This window comes from Limanda limanda, chromosome 6, assembly GCF_963576545.1.
Source record: "Limanda limanda chromosome 6, fLimLim1.1, whole genome shotgun sequence".
In the NCBI taxonomy this organism is placed as follows: domain Eukaryota; kingdom Metazoa; phylum Chordata; class Actinopteri; order Pleuronectiformes; family Pleuronectidae; genus Limanda; species Limanda limanda.
Genome location: NC_083641.1, coordinates 21,836,969 through 21,856,547, shown reverse-complemented (window position 1 = coordinate 21,856,547; position 19,579 = coordinate 21,836,969). Strand labels below are relative to the sequence as shown.

At 40.9% G+C, this 19,579-nt stretch overlaps 1 protein-coding gene across 1 annotated transcript in view; it reads left to right on the top strand.

Moving 5' to 3' along the window:
* The first annotated feature begins 5,790 nt into the window (after nucleotides 1-5,790).
* Nucleotides 5,791-19,579, top strand: part of dph1 (diphthamide biosynthesis 1) — a 51,705-nt gene continuing 37,916 nt past the window's right edge. Inside the window, exons 1-3 of the mRNA XM_061073138.1 lie at nucleotides 5,791-5,869; nucleotides 8,356-8,505; nucleotides 16,481-16,544. Of these exons, the coding sequence (XP_060929121.1) occupies nucleotides 5,818-5,869; nucleotides 8,356-8,505; nucleotides 16,481-16,544 (266 nt within the window). The 5' untranslated portion in view covers nucleotides 5,791-5,817. The remainder of the gene's footprint in view (nucleotides 5,870-8,355; nucleotides 8,506-16,480; nucleotides 16,545-19,579) is intronic.

Sequence of the window (19,579 nt, the reverse complement as noted above, 5' to 3'; positions counted from 1 at the left end):
TAAAAAGTTTAAACCATATTTTTGTAATGGATTCTAGAATCCTGCGCGCAGGTATATACGTGTATATATTACATCTGACAGAGGCGAGTCCACATCGTCTCCGTTACGAAGTCACACGTGACTCCTCCTCCTCACATGCGCGTGTCCTGCTTCCATGTAGAACAGGTCCGCCGCAACAAATACTGCAGTTAGTTTTTTTCGGGCTGTTACGGGTGAAGTTCTCCGGAACTTTTTACTTTCTGGTACGCGATGCTGCTGCAGCGGAGGACGCCATTGGACCGTGTTTTGACGCTATTGCACATGCGCGACTTTCAGAGATAGGAAGGAAGCGAGATGGCTCACTCCTCAGCTGCTTTCATCAGCACCTCCGGTAAAACGACGTTTAGTTCAACTGCACGGCACGAAAAACACGTGTTATGACGAAACCAACGAATCATCGACGAGTAAATTCGTCGGCGACTATTCCTGTCATCGATTTTTGTCGACGACGCCAACTAATCGTTGCACCCCTAGTGTGCGGGCGAACATACATGAAAATATTTGCATAGAAATGTTGTCATAAAACAGAGCATCCAATAGAAGTGCAAGGACATGTATTGTGTTTGTCTTTGTGTTGGGGAGCCATTGACCCAAGTGTTTTCTATCCATAGAGCGCATGAGTCACATACCTGTTTGTGCTTCTCTGCATGCATTCATTGACTAACACAACCCACCGTGCAACACAAAAGGCCTTTGCTGGAATTCCTACCATGACCGTGAATAACATGTAGCGGCAATTACCGCACGTCACAGTATGGTATATTCAACGGACACCTCATCTTTTCCATCTCAGAGCTGTTCTGACAGATGATCCCTTGTGTCCACCCCATGGCTGACTGGTTCTGAGGAAAGGCGAGTTCATAAATGCGAGGCAGAGGAATGGGCAGGAAGGACGAGGAGGAGATGGAGCGATGTGTATGCTTGCATGGCCACAAAGATGCTCGCATGTACCCAGAGCGCAGACTCACTCACACATGTACTCACATAAGCCATAGAAAAGACATACATTCACGCACTAGGAGAATCACAAACACAACACTCCGACTGTTCACACAAAGATACGAGGGCTGTGTCGTCTCACCTGCAGTTGAACACACACCACGGCGGATGATGTACATATTTGGACATATTTGTGGATTGTATGGATATGACACGGCGACGATCAACCTGTACAAACCTGTGGCCCACAGATAGAGAAATCAGCCGCCCGTCAGACAAGGTGTCAACCGGAAAGGCCATCGGGAAAATCTACGTGTCCGCTCCATTAACACGGTAATTAGGCTCAGTTATAGCCGTGATGTGAAGTCAACCGGAGAGCTGCTGCCAATGCCTGTCAGCTGAGGCCCTGTCCATGTTTGTGAATGGCGGATTTGTCACAGTGAGCGCTGCGTCTGATGCATGAGCCAGGCTCCCTCCGATGTGTTATTTTAGGTGCTAAAAAATTCCAAATTTGCCAGAGAACTTGTGCGCTGTTCCTGCCAACGCTGACGCATCTCTGCCTCACTGTTATAGACTCAGACATGCTGGCATACTGAGCACTTTTTGGCAGCCTGGTGAAATCTGTACTTTGAGGTTGTTTGTCTTAAATTAAGTGGTTTTCCGTCGGGCAGCGAGCGGTGGTAAGACAGCTGATCCACATAGCCAATAAAAACCCTGGACAGAGCAGGGATAGAGCATCTTCAGAGTACAGATCCTGAGGAGCCAATCATTTTGAAATCAGCTCCACGATTGAATCAAAACATAAGTGGGAAATAAACATGGGCCTCTATGTGCATTAGTTCAACACAAACCACAGACTTGCATTTGTGTGATACATTAACCCCCCCAAAAGCATCTTCTGAAAGACACACTGTGACTCATGCTAGTTCTCTGAAAAGATCCAGATGTAACCCATCATGAGAATGAGCTGCTCTTTTTTCTCGATCAGCCTAATCGCTGATGAGAAGCTGTGAGGATTCCAGTTAAGACAATAGACCTCTCCCGAAGCTGCTCCATGCTATAAACACTCATCATAATGGCGCCTTTCCTCGCAAGTGTTGGAACAGCAATGATCGATCTGATGTGTGTGTGTCCCTGAGGCAGAAACAGATGCTCTTTTACAAGACACACTAAACAAATACAAGTAGGATGCAGAGAGTGAGCGTGGTAAGGTGACCCCCAAAGGGATGAGTGTCTTTATCTCTCTCTATGTGTGTGCGTTAAAGTTAGACTATCACAAAATACACAACAGATATAAATTAACAGAAGTGCAGGCTTGTTAAAACTCATGACAAAGTGTTCCAGAGGAGGCAGTAGGACCTCCAGGGGTCCCTCAGGGGGGCTCCACAGGCCCCAGCTAAATGAGAAACAGCTTCATTTCAGCAGTCCCTCCATGCTGGCACAATGGGAGAATGTATTACTGTAATCTATTCTCATTAGAGCTTTTACTCTCCCCACTGTTGTCAGACACCCAGAGTACACAGTTACTTGGCTGTATATGGCCAATTAAAGCCTAGAGGCTGTTCATTTGGACCAGGGATCATCAAATACGAGTGAAGGGTCTCGTCTATCTGGGGAATCTGGATATTAAAAAGTTTGGGGAGTTATAACCATTTATATGACAAGGTCTTGCGTATTCATTGTGTCCTCGGTGGAGCATAACCTTGTGAACTGCTGCTTGATCCATCCCATCGCGATGTAGTGACACGCAGCCAATGATAATGGCTCAGCAGAGAGCAACGCACGGAGAGATAGCCTTGTGACCCGGGCACAACTCATAAACTGCAGTGCGGCATCAGCTGTATCCATGGTGGTGGGTCCCCGTGTTTCCATTTCCCCAAAAAACCTGCTCTACAACTTCAGGATGCACTTCAAATGGCCGTAATAACATCCCCGAGGCAGCGTGGTGCATTATAAATAACCTGAGTCATATTCAGAACCGCTTTTACGCGTAAAAAGGAGCTAGATGGCGCACTGTGATGGAGCTGGTCTCTCCTTGGCTGCGTAAATCAACCAAACAAGCACAGTAGAGAACATGAATGGATTCAAAGTTTAGACTCACCCCTTCTGAACATCTTGCAGGCCTAGGTGTATTTCCTCTCTTGTCCTCGGGGAATCATCTATTCTTATATTCCAGATTCCAAAACTCGCTCGCTCTTCAGTTTTTTGGAAGTTCAGCTCCCGGTTCAGTCTCGATCGTGTGAAATTGTCACTTTGTCCCTCCTCTGGATCTTTTTTCGTACCACCCAACGTTTTTATGTTTTTTTTTTTTTAGTAGAGTTGCACTGCAGATGGGTTAGAGGAGCCCACAGTGATCTGCTGCTCCACAAAGTCTGGCGGAGCTCGGTCGGACCAGGGGGAAATTACGCGGAGCAGACGCGCAAAAACCATCCCTTCAGTCCGGGATGCAGGCAACTCCTGGAACGCATCATGGTCCGATGCAACCTCTTGATAGCCAACTCCTTTTTTTTTTTTTTTTTTTAGCAAATCAGTTCTGGGGTTGGGGGGGAGAAGTCGACGGTGAACACGAGCACTCTCCAAAAAAAAAAAACACCCCAGCCACAGTCAGATATTTAAATCCAAGTGTCCAACCTCACGTTCTCCTCTCGGTGCCTCAGATCCGCTCGAATCGCATCGTATTCGTTCAAATCTCTAATTAACACAAGTTATTTGGATTCACATTCCGCCTCTGATGTCGGATTATAAACGCAGACTCCTCCAAATCCTCCTTAATGTGGACTTTGATGCCTTCGGTTTCCTCCTCTCCTCCTTCTCTCCCTTCTCTCCTCTCCCTCTTTTTCTTCCCAGCTCCCCTCTGCCTCTGGTAATTTGTTGGATTTCTGGGATCTTGTCTGGATCTCTCGGCTTCTCTCCGCTCCTCTGGATCACAGCTCGGTCTCGATGAGAGAGAAAGTGTGTTGTACTGCCTCAGCTCCTCCACCGGGCAGCATCCTGCTCCACGTCCCGCTCACTGTGGCTCTGTGCGTCTGTCTGCACCAGCCTCTCTCTCTCACACACACACACACACACAGACACACACACACACACACACACACACACACACACACACCACAGGTTTTCATATTCATATGATATAAACATGTATTTATTTATATTCACATGATAAATACATACTCCCCCCCCCCACACACCATATGATATTGACACTCCACAGGTTTTTCATATCCATATGATTGCACCCCCCCCCCCTCCTCACCCACTCACACATGTCTTCATATGATATAAAAAGCCCCCCCCCCCCACACACACACACACACTCACCACAGGTTGTATTCATGTGATTCACTCCTCTCACACAGCACATGTGTTAATTATATGATACAAATACTCACTGACTAACATATGATATGGGGTTTAAAATGAAATTTAAGTAGGTATATTGATTACATTTATCATCAGACACACACACACACCACAGGTTTTCATATTCATATGATATAAACATGTATTTATTTATATTCACATGATAAATACATACCCCCCCACCACACACACCATATGATATTGACACTCCACAGGTCTTCATATCCATATGATTGCACCCCACCCCCCCCCTCACCCACACACACATGTCTTCATACGATATAAAAAGTCCCCCCCCCCCCACACACACACACACACTCACTCACCACAGGTTGTATTCATGTGATTCACTCCTCTCACACAGCACATGTCTTAATTATATGATACAAATACTCAATGACTAACATATGATATGGGGTTTAAAATGAAATTTAAGTAGGTATATTGATTACATTAATCATCAGACACACACACACACAACACACACACCAAACACACACACACACACACACACACACCTTGTATTTCTATCTTCTTCCCTTCCCCACACTAAATGCCTTAACCATAACCTGAACCTGATCCAACCTTGTAACCACCTTGACATAAAAATATGAAATTGAAGGGTTTGTCCCCATTAGGAAGACAAATCCCCACAATGTGTCTGTGTTTACAGAATTAGGTCTCAACACCAACTTCTTGATTGTAGGTTCTTTCCTAAGAGCACTATATGTATATATAGGAACTTTGTAACAAGTGTTTTGTTTTATGGTATTTTACAAATGATTTGTTTTGTTTAATTCATGTTTTGCTCTTATTTTAGCTTTCATTTAGTTTTATTATAGTATTTTTTTATTAATTAATTAAATGGTATCTATCAATCAATCTATCAATCTATCAATCTATCAATCTATCAATCTATCAATCTATCTATATATCTGTCTGTCTGTCTGTCTGTCTGTCTGTCTGTCTGTCTGTCTGTCTGTCTGTCTGTCTGTCTGTCTGTCTGTCTGTCTGTCTGTCTGTCTGTCTGTCTGTCTGTCTGTCTGTCTGTCTGTCTGTCTATCTTTCTATCTATCTATCTATCTATCTATCTATCTATCTATCTATCTATCTATCTATCTATCTATCTATCTATCTATCTATCTATCTATCTATTATCTATCTATCTATCTATCTATCTATCTATCTATCTATCTATCTATCTATCTATCTATCTATCTATCTATCTATCTATCTATCTATCTATCTATCTATCTATTTATCTATCTCTTGTTTATTTTTTAACCTTTATTTTATTTACACAATGCGTAAACCACATTAAACAGCATTATTATTTGATTTGATTTGATTTCAGCTATACATCGCCACTGCGGACAGCGATGACATCGGCGCTCGACTTCTCTCCTCTGTTCTCGTCGTTCGATTGCTTTCCCCTTTTCTCTCCTCACATGTCTTCTTGTTTGGGATGAAACAAACATGGCAGCTCCTTCCAGCGAAGTCCAGCTCGTTCCTGTTAAAAAGCCCACAGGTAAATATAAATATATAGTGTATTGTGTTCAGTACAGGAATATAATAGTAGATAACCGAGTGCTCGCCCCTTGTGCAGACACACGACTTCCTCGTCCGTGAGTCGCAGCTACACGTCACGGACACACACTGTTGCAAACACAACATGTGTAACAGCAGCTGGTTACAGCCATGAGATTTACTGGTTATCAGCTGTATCCTAACAATTGAACATACAGGATAACACACGTGTTTCTTTAGCATCATCGTTCACATCCAGGAAGTGTTCAGTGGTTTCCTCGCGATCTCTCTCTCTCTCTCTCTCTCTCGCTCTCTCGCTCTCTCTCTCTCTCTCTCTCTCTCTCTCTCTCTCTCTCTCTCTCTCTCTCTCTCTCTCTCTCTCTCTCTCTCCTCCATCTCTCTGTTTATCTGTCTATCTGTGTATTGGTTTGTCTTTCTGTCTATATGTCTGTCTGTCTATCTATCTATCTATCTATCTATCTATCTATCTATCTATCTATCTATCTATCTATCTATCTATCTATCTATCTATCTATCTATCTACGTACCTCTATCTATCTATCTGTGTATCTATCTATCTATCTATCTATCTATCTATCTATCTATCTATCTATCTATCTATCTATCTATCTATCTATCTATCTATCTATCTGTGTATCGGTGTATCTGTGTATCTACATACCTCTCTATCTATCTATCTGTCTATCTGTGTATCTGTGTATCTATCTATCTATCTATCTATCTATCTATCTATCTATCTATCTATCTATCTATCTATCTATCTATCTATCTATCTATCTATCTATCTATCTATCTATCTAGCCATCTATCTATCTAGTCGAGGGGACTCATACGACTCAATGAGGTCGAAAGACAGATGTGTTGTGTTCAGGTTCTATGAAAGATGGTATTTTCCTGTGACTTTCCAAAAACTTTTGATTCAGTACAACAGAGGATTCAGATAGTTGTTATTGAAACTTCACACGTCACATATTATCACCTAAACCTGTAACATTCCCTATTTACACAATTCCAGAGATTTAATTTACAGTTGAACACAGCAGATAATCTAATTATATATTACATAATTCAGTGACATTGAATAGCTGGGGTTTCTCCTAAATTGGATTTATATTTCACTAATGGTGTTTGTACTGTGTTTTGCTGCTGAGGCAAAAAGCAGCACTGCAATTTAAGAAAACACATGCAAATTTAAAATAACACGTTCAAATTAAGAAAACAACTTGAAAATGTGAAGACGCATGCGCTGCATAATGTCACAACCCATGAAAATACAGTAAGACGCTGCATATAGTGGAAAATGACACCATAAATGTTTCCAGGCGACCCTAATGATTACTCAGCCTGGCTGTAGTTCAATGCTTTGTGAAGTTATTGAAGTCTGCTACTCATCAGTGGTGATGGAACTTCACAAAGCATTGAACTACAGCCAGGTTCATCACTTTCTAGGGTTTGTTGTAAGTAAGAAAACAAGAGGCAGGAGATCAATTTGAAATTATATGTAGCAATTTGTAGAATATCAACATGTGTTTTTCAAATGTATTGTCCAAATATGTAGCTTACTTTGACTTTGCCGTGAAATAAATCAGGTAAATGTGGCTATCTTTAATTCCCCATCAGCCAATCAATCAATCAAATTTTTTTTGTATAGCCCATATTCACAAATCACAGATGTCTGATAGGGCTTGCTAGGTGCATGTCTGACAGCCCCAATACAAACACCAGTGTAATGGTAACCTGAAACAATATAATTTTGATTGTCTCAGTTATTTATTCAAAACCAGTCATGACAAACATGGCAAAAAAAAAGGTGTTGCATTTTCTTGCTACCTATAGTGGAAGCACAACATCAAAAAGCACCTACAATCTATAGTTCCCAGAGGGTTGTAAGCAAAATACAAGGTTTGGCCAGTTTCAGTTGGCAAATGAAAGACATGCAATAAATTAAAAAATGTTGGACGCTGGCCCAGATTTACAGATTTGCGCTTGTCTTTCAAATCCTGGCTGCACCTGAGTGCAAGCAGGGCTGTGCTGAAACTCTTTGCAGCAAGTTGATAGCAAACCCTCCTCCAGTGTTTCTCCCATTTCAAAACAAGCCAGCAGCTCGTTCGAGATTAATTTCAGAAGATGCTGCAAGGACAAATTTGTCCAATTCCCCATCTCTCCTAACTCATTATGTGTGGCCTATCACTGCAGAGGTGAGGGATGCATTTGCAGAGTCTGTAAGAAGGAAAGCAACCTTCCTGACCTGTATTAGCCCCCCCACCACTCCACCAACCCCCCTTGTTGTGAAGCAGCGGTCTGCAGCTTGGTGCAGACAGTGACACGTACAACCTGATGTTCAACTTTACAATTAACTTACACATTCAGTCAGTATATTGTACGTAGAGTTAGGTTCATTAGATAGGGCTTTCAACCTGTGTTCGCTGCATTGCTAACAGCTCAATCTTTTATCTTTGCCTTCAGTCCGAGGACCACGGCGGGTAGCCAATCAAATTCCAGATGAAATCCTTCAGGACGTCGAGTTACAGGAGGCGATCAAAGCCCTGCCTGCAAATTACAACTTTGAGATCCACAAGACAATTTGGCGAGTGAGACAAGCCAAAGCTACGAGAGGTGAGCTCTTCTATTTCTATCTCTGCACATTGGATTGATTTTGGTCATGATTAAAAGGCTTTATTTACTCTTATAACAAACAGTCACAACAGCTGCATTAGGGTAAAAAAATCTATATTTCAACCGATAGAGAAGCAATAGTTTGATACGCTTCACTGACCAGGGGTCTGGGCGGGGTCCTCACTTTAAAAATAAAGTCAGGTTTAACCTGACATGATGTAGGAGCAGAGCCAACCATGTGTTCCACAATGTCAATACTCCCGAGTGCTGTCTATGTTCGGCTAAGTGCACACACAGATGCACAGACATCTAGAGTGCTTGTGCTAGAGGCTTTTAAATTGCAGAACTAACTTTTGAATTAAGTTACATTAGCTGAACTGGAACAGAGGTTGGATGAAGTCATTTGAAAGGAAAGGATCTGTCATGTATACACAGTGTTTATTTACATGATAGGAATAATTCACATTTACCATCATGAATGAAACAGAAATTACACTTTTTGTTGAGAGTTATAAAAATAAAATGACACTGTTAATTATGCCACTTTGATTCAGATGTAGTTTATGTCCATGTAATATCATTGTCACCAATACAACTAGTAGCTGAAGGTTTATGAAACAGTCCAGCTGTGAAATACTTTGTTTTCTATTGCTACCGACACCTCATTTACAGTTGCTTTGCAGGTTTCTAGAACATATTCACAACACAGTGACTGTCTGAAGACACAGAACACAGAGCACAAAGAATCATGTACTTAAAAACTGTGTGTGCAAGTATTAATACAAAATACAATCCATGGGCACATCTGTGCTTTGACCTACTTTGACGACTGCTACACGCTGTTACCTGCGAGGCTCACACAGGTTTTTCCACTGTTGTGTAAAGTAATAAAATCATAGGTCATGTAGGTGATTTTTGGTTTTTAACATCTAACCTCAATGAACATATGTGAAACAACATGCATCCAAAACAGTCAACAATTTAAGATATGTATTTGTGGCTTTGTTTACTCTCATCCATTATAGTGTAGCTAAAAACAAATACAAGAAATCTTATTTTTTACTCTGTGTTTGGTTCTTATCAAAAGCCCCATAAACAACATCATTCCCATCTGCCTCAAAGAGGTGAAAAAATACACTGGGAAACAATTTCCGTTTCCTCCCTGACAGAATGTCCGGACCTCATCTCTTTTGATGTGAATCCTTTTGTCATTGGTGTTATTTTAGGAAGTGATAAAATACGGGACAAAGGTGAAAACAGATACATCAGATAAGAGTAAAAAAACCTCTGGAGTTGAGTTCCTAAGCCCCTGCAGTGGGATCGTAGCCTCAGGACTAACAGGACAGAGTGGGAGGCTTCTCTGACACTGATGCCGTGTGGCAACAAACAACAGAACATCTACACAGTGGAGTGGACTCGACTCTGGTCGAGAGTTTAACTGTGAAAACATCCGTACTGGATATCATGTTTAAACCAAGTAATGCAATGCAGCATCTAAAATCAAAGAGGACAACAACAAAAAAAACGATTGCGTTTTTTAACTCAAAACAGTTTAAAGTAATGACAAAAGAAAAAGACAATCAAACATATTAGATAAAAACAAGAGAATAAAAGCTATTTGGTAAATGTATGATTTGAGAGATGATTTAAAAAAAAGAAAGTGATGTTTCAAGTCTTATTCCTCAGGCAGCTTATCACAAACGAAGAACTGTTCTCCTGAGACTGCAATAATTAAAGTTTTAGATTCAGTAAAGAACATTTGAACAAAAGATTTGTGGACTTTTAATGTTTTGTTCCATATCTGACGGGTGAAATTATATGGTAAGTTTGGACTAAAGTAGAGTGAAAACAATTGAACCAATCCTTTTAATAGCGCTTCAGTTTCTGCCCTCATGCCTGCTTACATGTATCTTTAGGCTTGTGTTACAATGGTGGCCTCCTTCCTGGCAAATAAATAGTCCATCACTGATGAACATGTCAAAAGTTTCTTCCGGTCATTCCTGCCTCGGGGGGAAATATGCAGATAGCGTGCCCAGAGGATTGAATCATTTGTTTTCGATGTTCCTGTGGTGAGTGTGCTGTTTACCGCAGCCTGCTGGCTTTGCCTTTTTGTTGTGACGTTTTTTTATTTTTTTCAATATCAGAGCTCATCCTCTATCTCTCAACTCAGAGAACATAACATACCTCATCACCCCTGTCTCTCTCTGTTCCCCCTTTGTGTCCATCTGTTCCTTTGTCAGCCTTTGAACTCCTGTTGAGTTTCAGACAATGTGCTTCTGAAATCGAGGACTGAGGCACACGCAGCAGAATTTAATTTTAGCTGCCGTTTGCGGAGTTTATAAATAGTCAAAAGCTGTGTTGTTCTGCCTAATTTTCTCATTTGAGTCTTAATTGTGTTGTTGTGATATCATCTGCTCTGCATCTAAGCTGCTCTTTTTATAAGAGCAGCTTAGTTCCTCAGGTTGTCTAACTGCTATTGGCAGTCGGTTGTCTGGATTTCCGCTGCACATCCGTTTAAGATAAAGACAAGAGAACATGAATGTAATTAGGTGATAAAAAACGAGTTGACTGGAGTCTATTGTTGGGTTTAGCAATGACTGACATGCCGAAGATATGAATTCATACAAAACAAAGTGCTCGATGAAAGTTCTTTGTGGTTTGAACCTTCCAGCCGTGGTTCATTCCATTGAAGCTACTGTGTGTGTTTCCATGAAGTGACATCTTTCCTTGATGTTTTGTAAAACCACAGACTGGTAAAGGTAGAAAACAGCATCTCCCCTTCTTTCAACTATCAAGGAACAAAGCCAAAATATCCCGAGTTGGAAGGCTGCCGTCTTGCGTTGATGACGTCATTCAGAGTCTGCACAGTAGCAATTGGGAGAGAGGAAACGTGATATTGAGGTCCCGCTGATTGCGAATTTCTCTTTGTTGTTTGGCCCATGTCCCATTCACTTACATGGAGGAGGCAAGGTTTCTGACAAATACTGCAGCCAGCCACCAGGTAGCGATTAAGAGGCTTTAGCTTTTCGGAGCGCTGTCAGCGTTCCTCTTTTTTCTATCTTCAGTTTAATATTCATTATCTGAAACTATAGAAATCTTCTACGAAGTCGATATCAGCATTTGAGAGAAATAAAGATCTGATGATTACATGTTCTTCTCCATTTACCTTTTATTTATGGCATTCGATTGTAGCCTCCGGGATGTTGCACAACGGCTTTTCAGACTGGAAACTACAGATTCACACTCCCTAACAGAAACATTTGATGAGACACTGAGATAAAATAAAAGACACAAAAAGCAGTGCGGCCTTGAGTCTTCGGGGACCTTGAATCCATGGAAGTGTCTCGCTTGGGGGATTGTGAAATGCCCGGGGAGATGTTCTGTTTCCCAAGGTCTTCTCACAACTAAACTACAGACAATCAAAAGCTTAGCACAGTTGACGCTTTCCTTGTGTGTGTTTCTTTGAGCTCCACGACAATAACAAAGAAAAAAGAGAAACGTCGGGCATTAAATTCCTCTTTTCTTCCCTCCACGGCACAGTGATTTTTTCAGTGCACGGGGTGCTGGAAAAATAAGAGAGAATCTGAAATGACAATGCAGTTATAATCACAAAATATTAAAAAGTGTAGTTTGAATTGAGGATTGCTCAGTGCTGATGTTAACTACACATCCAACAAAGCCACAGATGGCAGGCCACACTAAACAGAAGTGCCCAACCAGTCCAGAATGACTAAACATCCATGGATGGGGACTTGTTTTGTTTTTCCTTAATGGTCCTTTTTCTAAAAAGTCTTTCTGTGCCACCACAAATGACAGAATAACTGTTTTCTCTCTTACCCAAATATAAAATGACTCCCCGGTAAGAAGTCAGACATGGCCTTTTCTCCACTGTCTGAACAGGGTGTCCATTTATAGAAAACATGACATTAGTCCAGAGTGCGGATATGCCAGTGTAAAGTTCAAGCAAATCTGAGTCAGTGCTGTCTACAGGCTGGACTCACACATGGGGACACATCTGCTTGTACAGAATCTTTATTTATGTTAAATACACATTTTCACTTTTAAGAGTGAAGTTGTGATTACTGTGCCCAAATTAGAAATTCAAATTTATAATTTGACAAGCCCGTATTGACGAGGCTTTCCAAATGGGATTGTTGTCCCTTCAACTATATGACTATACCCCCAAACCACCTCAACTGTCCCCTTTTGACAAACATCATGAACGTATGTTTATTATTGACTATTAGTTGTAGCTGGGAATGCTTAATAAACTGTCAACTTTTTTATATTTAGTGATTTAATTAATCTTTGTCCCTTTTTCCGAGTTTTGATTTCTAATCTATTTTCTGCTTTAGTTGTTCCTATTGCATTTTTATTGACATATTACAAATCTTATCCTAAATGTTACTGCATGCACCCCCACACCCATAATTTTAATCTACGACAGGATAGACTCGATCTATAGCCTCATTCTTGTCTCTCTCACTATAACCCCACTTTTGAAAACACGGAGTAATCCCTCGGCTTTGACAGTCAGTCGGCCGTGCACTGATAAATTGGTCTTCCCGGCAATTTCTTAAGTTTACTCCCTGTGTTTGATTGTTAACATAATCCCACATGCAGCTTTTTTGGCTACCTGTTAAAACAATAGGTGTGTTGGAGCCTGACGTGAACTCTCTGACTCTGCAAATAGAGAAAGATGTGCGTGTGCAGAGGTCCACAATAACCTGGCATTTCTATGAGAAGAAGAATTGTACAAAGCTGTTCTTTTTTTCCTCTTTTCAAAGTTGATCATGTTTGCATTCAAACCCAAACATGCAGCCTAACAGTCCCAGCTCCAGCATCTCACTCACCTTTTGCAGGGGGCAGCAGACGGAGCGAGCTCTTTGTTTTCTGTCAGCCGGGGCAGAGGTGTGCTCTGAAACCTTTCTCTGTTAATAAACTTGCCCTTTTCCAGGTAATGACCTGTCTCTCACTGTCTGCATGAGCGCTCGGTGATCCCTTAACCTTTCATCAGTAAGTAGTGCTCTGGCTCCTCCTCCTCCTCCTCGCAGCACTCCATCTATCACTCCATTTCACGGCCATCCTCCCTGAAACCTCTCAGCCTCTTTTCTGTCCCGGCGTCTATTCTTTAATGCTCTCTGGCACACAAGTCTTGAAATTGTTCCAGGCCTAGTCAGGTGGATTGAGTGTCCATTGAGACTTTGATGGATTTATTGACGGTGTGACAGAGTTTGACAGTGGGGCAATTGTCACTGTTGCTTTTGACTCTAGGTTCTCGCTCCACGTGTCTGACTTGGAAAAAAGAGGGTTCACCCTGAGGTAGTCAACTTCTAGTAGAAGCATGTTTTTGATCATTGTGACTTTTACACATAAATCAGTTTCTTCACAAACGCCACTTAAATAGAAATAAGTGACTGTTGACCGGAGGCTTTTCTGACAATCACTGAATTGTACATCAGACAAAAACACTCGCAACTTATTCAAAATCATCTCAGAATGCATTATGAAATAAATCTAAAATGTACTCTGCATCTATTATAATTTTAAATAGTGTGTTTATATTGTCATTAGTCATCAACAAACTTAATCAAATGTAAATGCTTTTTTAGTTTTCTCCTCTGATATATGTTTATCTGCATCTGGAACAAAAGATTTTCTTTGCCACCTATTTTTCTCTTGGAAAACACATTTGTTGATCGAAATCTTTGCTCAATAGTCAATTATAGCGTGGAAGGAAATGTTTTCATGATTTATCAAGCAAAACTACCAAATCCTTTATGGTTCCAGCTTTTTAAAGTGTAATGAATCCCTGCTTTTCTCTGTTTCTTATCACTGACAAGCTAGTGCTCTTTGGTTTTGGACTGCTGATCAAATAAAACAAGAAATCTAATGTTTTCAAGGATCTCTGGGAATTTGTGATGAGCATTTTCACCATAATCTGACATTTTATAGGCTATTTATATACTTTCTTTAAAATAATCATATATTTACTGATTATAAAATAATCATGAATTTCAGCCTGGATTGGTATAAATATATATTTTCTTTGAATTGTCGACCAAAATGAGGAATATATGTATCCCGGCACCATTTTCCCTTCCTGACTAATCTCTGTCATCCGTCTTTCCCTTTTTATCTACTTCATTTTCTGATTTCCCCTGCAGGGCTACAGTTGACATATTCAATATCTGAGTAGTCTCTGATAGGAACATGCCATCATGTTTATTTGATGATACGATGGCATGAGTAATGTATAATAAATCATGGACTCGTGATCTACCAAATAATATAGGATCTTTAATGCATAAAACCACAAGACTTATCTCGTAAGAAATGCCTGAAGCACATTCCGCCGTTCATCCCCTTTTGAATTCCAATAATTCATGATAATATTTCTTTAAGGGAGAGCTTTAAAGCTGCATTTCTGTTTCTCTCAGATGAGGAAGTTGGGATTTAAAAACATCCAAATTTAGCTATATGCATGCTTTAATGGCACAATAATGAATGCAGCGTCCTTTTTTATGATTTGATCACGTATAATAGATATAGATATATAGATAAAAATATCTTGGATTTATAGAGATCTTGGAAAATAAAAGAACCTAAAGTCTTTACACAATCTTCTGATCAAATGAAAGGAGAGTTAACTGAGAAGAAGCGACTGGTCAAGCAGAAATAATGAGTTTTTACATGGTATCGATGGAACTAATGTCGTCATAGATTTTACGTTAACAGCAGCATCATGAACATTTGTTAATTGATCAGAAAGGTGTAATATACTGCTTCATGTCAATGTTTTATATTTTTGAGGAATATGTGCAGTTAAATATAAAGCATTAAAAGTGGAAATGGCAAATAAAAACAGTTTAAATTGAAAATACTGCAATTAGAAAATGTTTTTAAGGAAACATTCAGTAAAATGAGTATTTATAGTTTTAAGAGGACTTCCAACGGGAACATAGACTTGAACAAGCTGATTAGGGTTCAAACGTAATAACTGATTTATTTTCTGTCTTAGAAGCTCATATTGTTTCAGTTAAAGTAATTTATTTCTAATCCCCTGCTCACACATTCCTAATTATTGAGAGTTCCATAAAAAAACACACTATTTAACATTTCTTTTCCCTTTTACAGCCTCTTTTTCAATGTACCCGCACCTGCTTTTTAGAGGTGAAAAAAGTTTCATGCAATGCTGATCCCTGCATTTATATTAGCAGAAAATCCAGCCGAGTATGCAGCCTCGCCTGATGATCTCCAGTCGTCTCCTGCATGATTTTTCTTTAAATGAATATGCATTAAGAAAAGAGCCGTACCTCACCGAGAGCAGGCAGGTTGCAGCTGAGATGACAAACTGTGCTCCCAGACCCTTCAGGCCCTTGCTCGTCTCATGATGCACAGAGCGTCTGAAATTAGACACAAACCACTTAGTAAATCTTGATTTAATCAAGGTTTTTCTGGTGGTTCATCTACGTTGGTGTCACACATCAGTCAGTCGCCTCTTATCAACATGCAGCACCATTTACAGCAGCTACATCAGTTTGTCCATGTACAATTACAGCTTTGAGACATAAACTTGTGTAAAACTCTGGGAAAGTTGTGTTTTTTTTTTTGTGTTTCAGTAGTAGAGCGAGTCAGAGTGTGACTCCGCGGAGCCACTGGCAGGCAGATGGAGTGACAGTGAATAGAGCCAGTTTAATGCTTCTGTAGATTCCATGAGCTGTGGAGCTAGACCTGCAGTGATTGGTTTGGACTATATTTCCAAAAGCCTGTCACTCGCTAAAATAAACCAACAGTGCTGCTGTGGCAGAGGGGAAATTGCCCTGAACTGTCACTGTGTCCTGTCAGTGGAGTTCTCTGAACCGGTAGCTGAGTTTATGGATAGTTGCGCTGTCCAGGATTTATTAAAGAACATGTTGCATCGCTCTAACTCAGGCATTTAACTTTTCTGTTTGCTTTCCCCCTCTCCTACCAGTGGCTTTGCAGCTTCCAGAGGGCCTGCAAATGTTCGCCTGTGTCATCGCTGACATAATTGAGAGGTAAGAAAGTGCTTCTGTATTTTGATTGCTCAAGTTATTTGCGAGCTTGTGCGAGTGAGCTGCAGGTGTAGGAGTCGCCACGGCCACTTGATAGTCATTAGGAGAGCGAGAGCGTTATCGTAATTCCCCACCTTCGACTCAATCGGGGATTTAAACAGAAAATGAGACTCGATTACGTTTTTTTCTTTTTTTTACGACAGAGAAGATATCACAACTTGCTGCGGTCACAGTTGGAGAAGGGAAGAGATATTATTCACGTTAATTACATCTTGTTTCAGTCTGCATATGCCCTACTGCACAGCGGCACTCCATCACACAGACACCGCAAAGATTTTTTTTTTTTTAATCCTTCAGCAAGAATGGCTCCAGGAATAAAGTGCTCCAGGCCTAATAGTTTGTCTTTTATAGCACACCGTGGTTTGGCCTACACTGTGCTAAATTAGATTTGTTCCTAAGTGCTTGGTAAATAGAAACGCATATTGTGAAATACCCTTATGTGAGGGCCACTGAGCAGTATAAGAAATAAAAAAATTCTCCTCCTCTTCCTCCCTGTTCGAAGTCACCGTGTTGTCACTTCGTCTTCGGGTGACCACTGTTCCTCAGGAGCACTCTCTGCTAAGTGTTCCCTCAAAGAAAATGGCTACTATCAGTAAGAGTGTCTCTCTCATAGGTGTCCAGTCAATACTAACCTGATTACAAGATGGACAGAATGAGGAATAGAGTGGTGGGGGTTGCCATAAACTTTTCAAGCAGGCTGTATACTTGATTTAATGCAGGAAATGTGTATATTATGTTCTTCTTGCTTACATGTGCTTCATGTTACTCGACCAAGATGCTAAGGCCCATGTATTTACGTTATACATTACAAAACTTTGGTTTTACTCTCAAAAGTGAGGGAAGGTGTTTATTTTATCAATCCTCTGTTTTCACACCATCAGTTTCTTCATCTCTACTCCAGCCACATCACTCTATCTTTCTATCACTCTATCTCTTTACAGCCACTTCTACTTTGTTATCACAGGAAAACTTACGTTTTGATGATGGCATCTGGTCTTATCAATCTAGCTGCTATCATTCAGAGTGCTGCATGGCTTTCCCACCTCACACCCATGCAGTCTTCATTTGTTATGTTGGAGTATTCACTGTCCATCATAGAATCTGCTAAATCAGGCCTCATCTCTTCTAATTAGAGCAATTAGCAAAAACGGATTCTCACTGTTGTTGCTCCTTGTCCTCCGTTGATAGCCTGTCTGTAATTTCCCATCCACATAGTTTCTCTCTCAGGCTGCAGCAGTAAAGATGATCGTCTAGTTTTCCCCTCATTAGGTCCTGCTGTATAGTTTCCCTCAAGCCATTTTGCCTCTGCCTGTGCTGTCCTATCATGTAAGAATTTGATTAGTCATTTTAGTCTTTCCAGATTTACCAGACCTGTTCTTTGAATTCTTCTAAGCCTTTGAAAAGTACTCTACCTTCCATCTCATGCGTGCTGGTTTCCAGATGGGTTTGGCTGCAGATCCATCCGAAAGGACATTTAAAGTTTATTTCAACTTGGCTCTACTTTTTGCAGTTTTGGGCATCGTTTCTAATGTTTATATAATTTTATCGACCTAAGTAATAGCTAAGATCTGGGAACATGTTGGTGTTGATGTGATAAAATCAGATAGAGGAAGAACCAAGTGGTCAGGCAAACAAAACATCTTGTCCTCCCCCTGCTGGTTGGCCATCCTCGGTATGCTTCATAAATTCCTACCCTTCATGATGGTATATGATATATAAAGAATCCAACTACACTCTTCCCAGTCATTGTAGGTAAGTAAAGATTTGATTTGGCATGGTTATTCTTTATTTGATAATTGGTTAAAACAGTTAGGTTGGTTGTTTGTTCATGATGGCTGATTGAGAATCTTCAGGAAAAAGCTTTGTGATGTGGTGGCCACAAGAATGGCAGTTGTAGTTGACAGCCACATCACGTCTAAGGGCTTATGGAGCAATCAGTAAATCTAAGGTCAACACCTTTAGTGGCTCTGATGTTTTATCTCGATGTGGTGATGAAACTGTAGCATCTTTGAAGAGGAACTAAAGGAACTCCTGGTCGTGGTCTTAGTCCCTCACCACCTCACACTGTAACCAGATACTATAGATAGTGCCCTGGAAGTCAGAATAATCTTGATAACAATCTCAGAATATGGCTAATCCCTTCAAAGGCTTAACTGGCAGGTGAAAGCGGAAAGCGGTCACTTTCCGGATGTTTAATCCGAACACCCCCTCTATCGCTCAGCCCCCCCACCAGCATGAAGCCAGGATCGCCTTCTGAGAAACCTGTCAACAATTTAATCTACCAAATAAATAGTAACTGAAATACTCACAAGTCAAGTATCTCATGTAAAACGTAAAAATAGTAACCGAGATTGAAAATGGAAAATATTTGCAGCAGATATTTGCAGCAGAAAATCCAGCAAATGGGCAGAAGCATCCTAATGTGGATCTGGCATAGGATTTGATTGGTGTTTGGAACGAGTGAATGACAGTGACCTTTGCAGGGTGACACAGCAGGCAGTTGACCTTGTGTCTTCTAGCTTATGCCGGCGTCCCAGGAGTTTGGTCGCTGTGCCACCACCACCACTACCACTGTCCCTCGTTCTCTGGAGACAGGGCTGAGGTCCATATCAAAAATGGGGATGAAAGGGCTAAGCTGTCCTCAGTGTAAGGAGCTTCAGCGGGATGGACTGCTAAGTCTTAATGAGGACAAGCTGCTCTGAATTATAGCCATGCTGCAGTTAATACACTTAGGTCAAAGCACCCACCCTTAACATATGCACATTTTGCCATCACAGTCCCCAGTGCTTAATGTCATACAGGTTCTACATCTCCCTTCCTAGCATTGCATGTTTATATGAATTTTTGTTGCATCTATTTTTCCGTGTACCAGTTTCTCCTACTGTCTAGCACTCGCATTCACTCTAGCATCCTGGGGAATAGACATGAGCTTGAACTCCTTTTTACACATTCACAATGACACTGCACCACAAACTGGG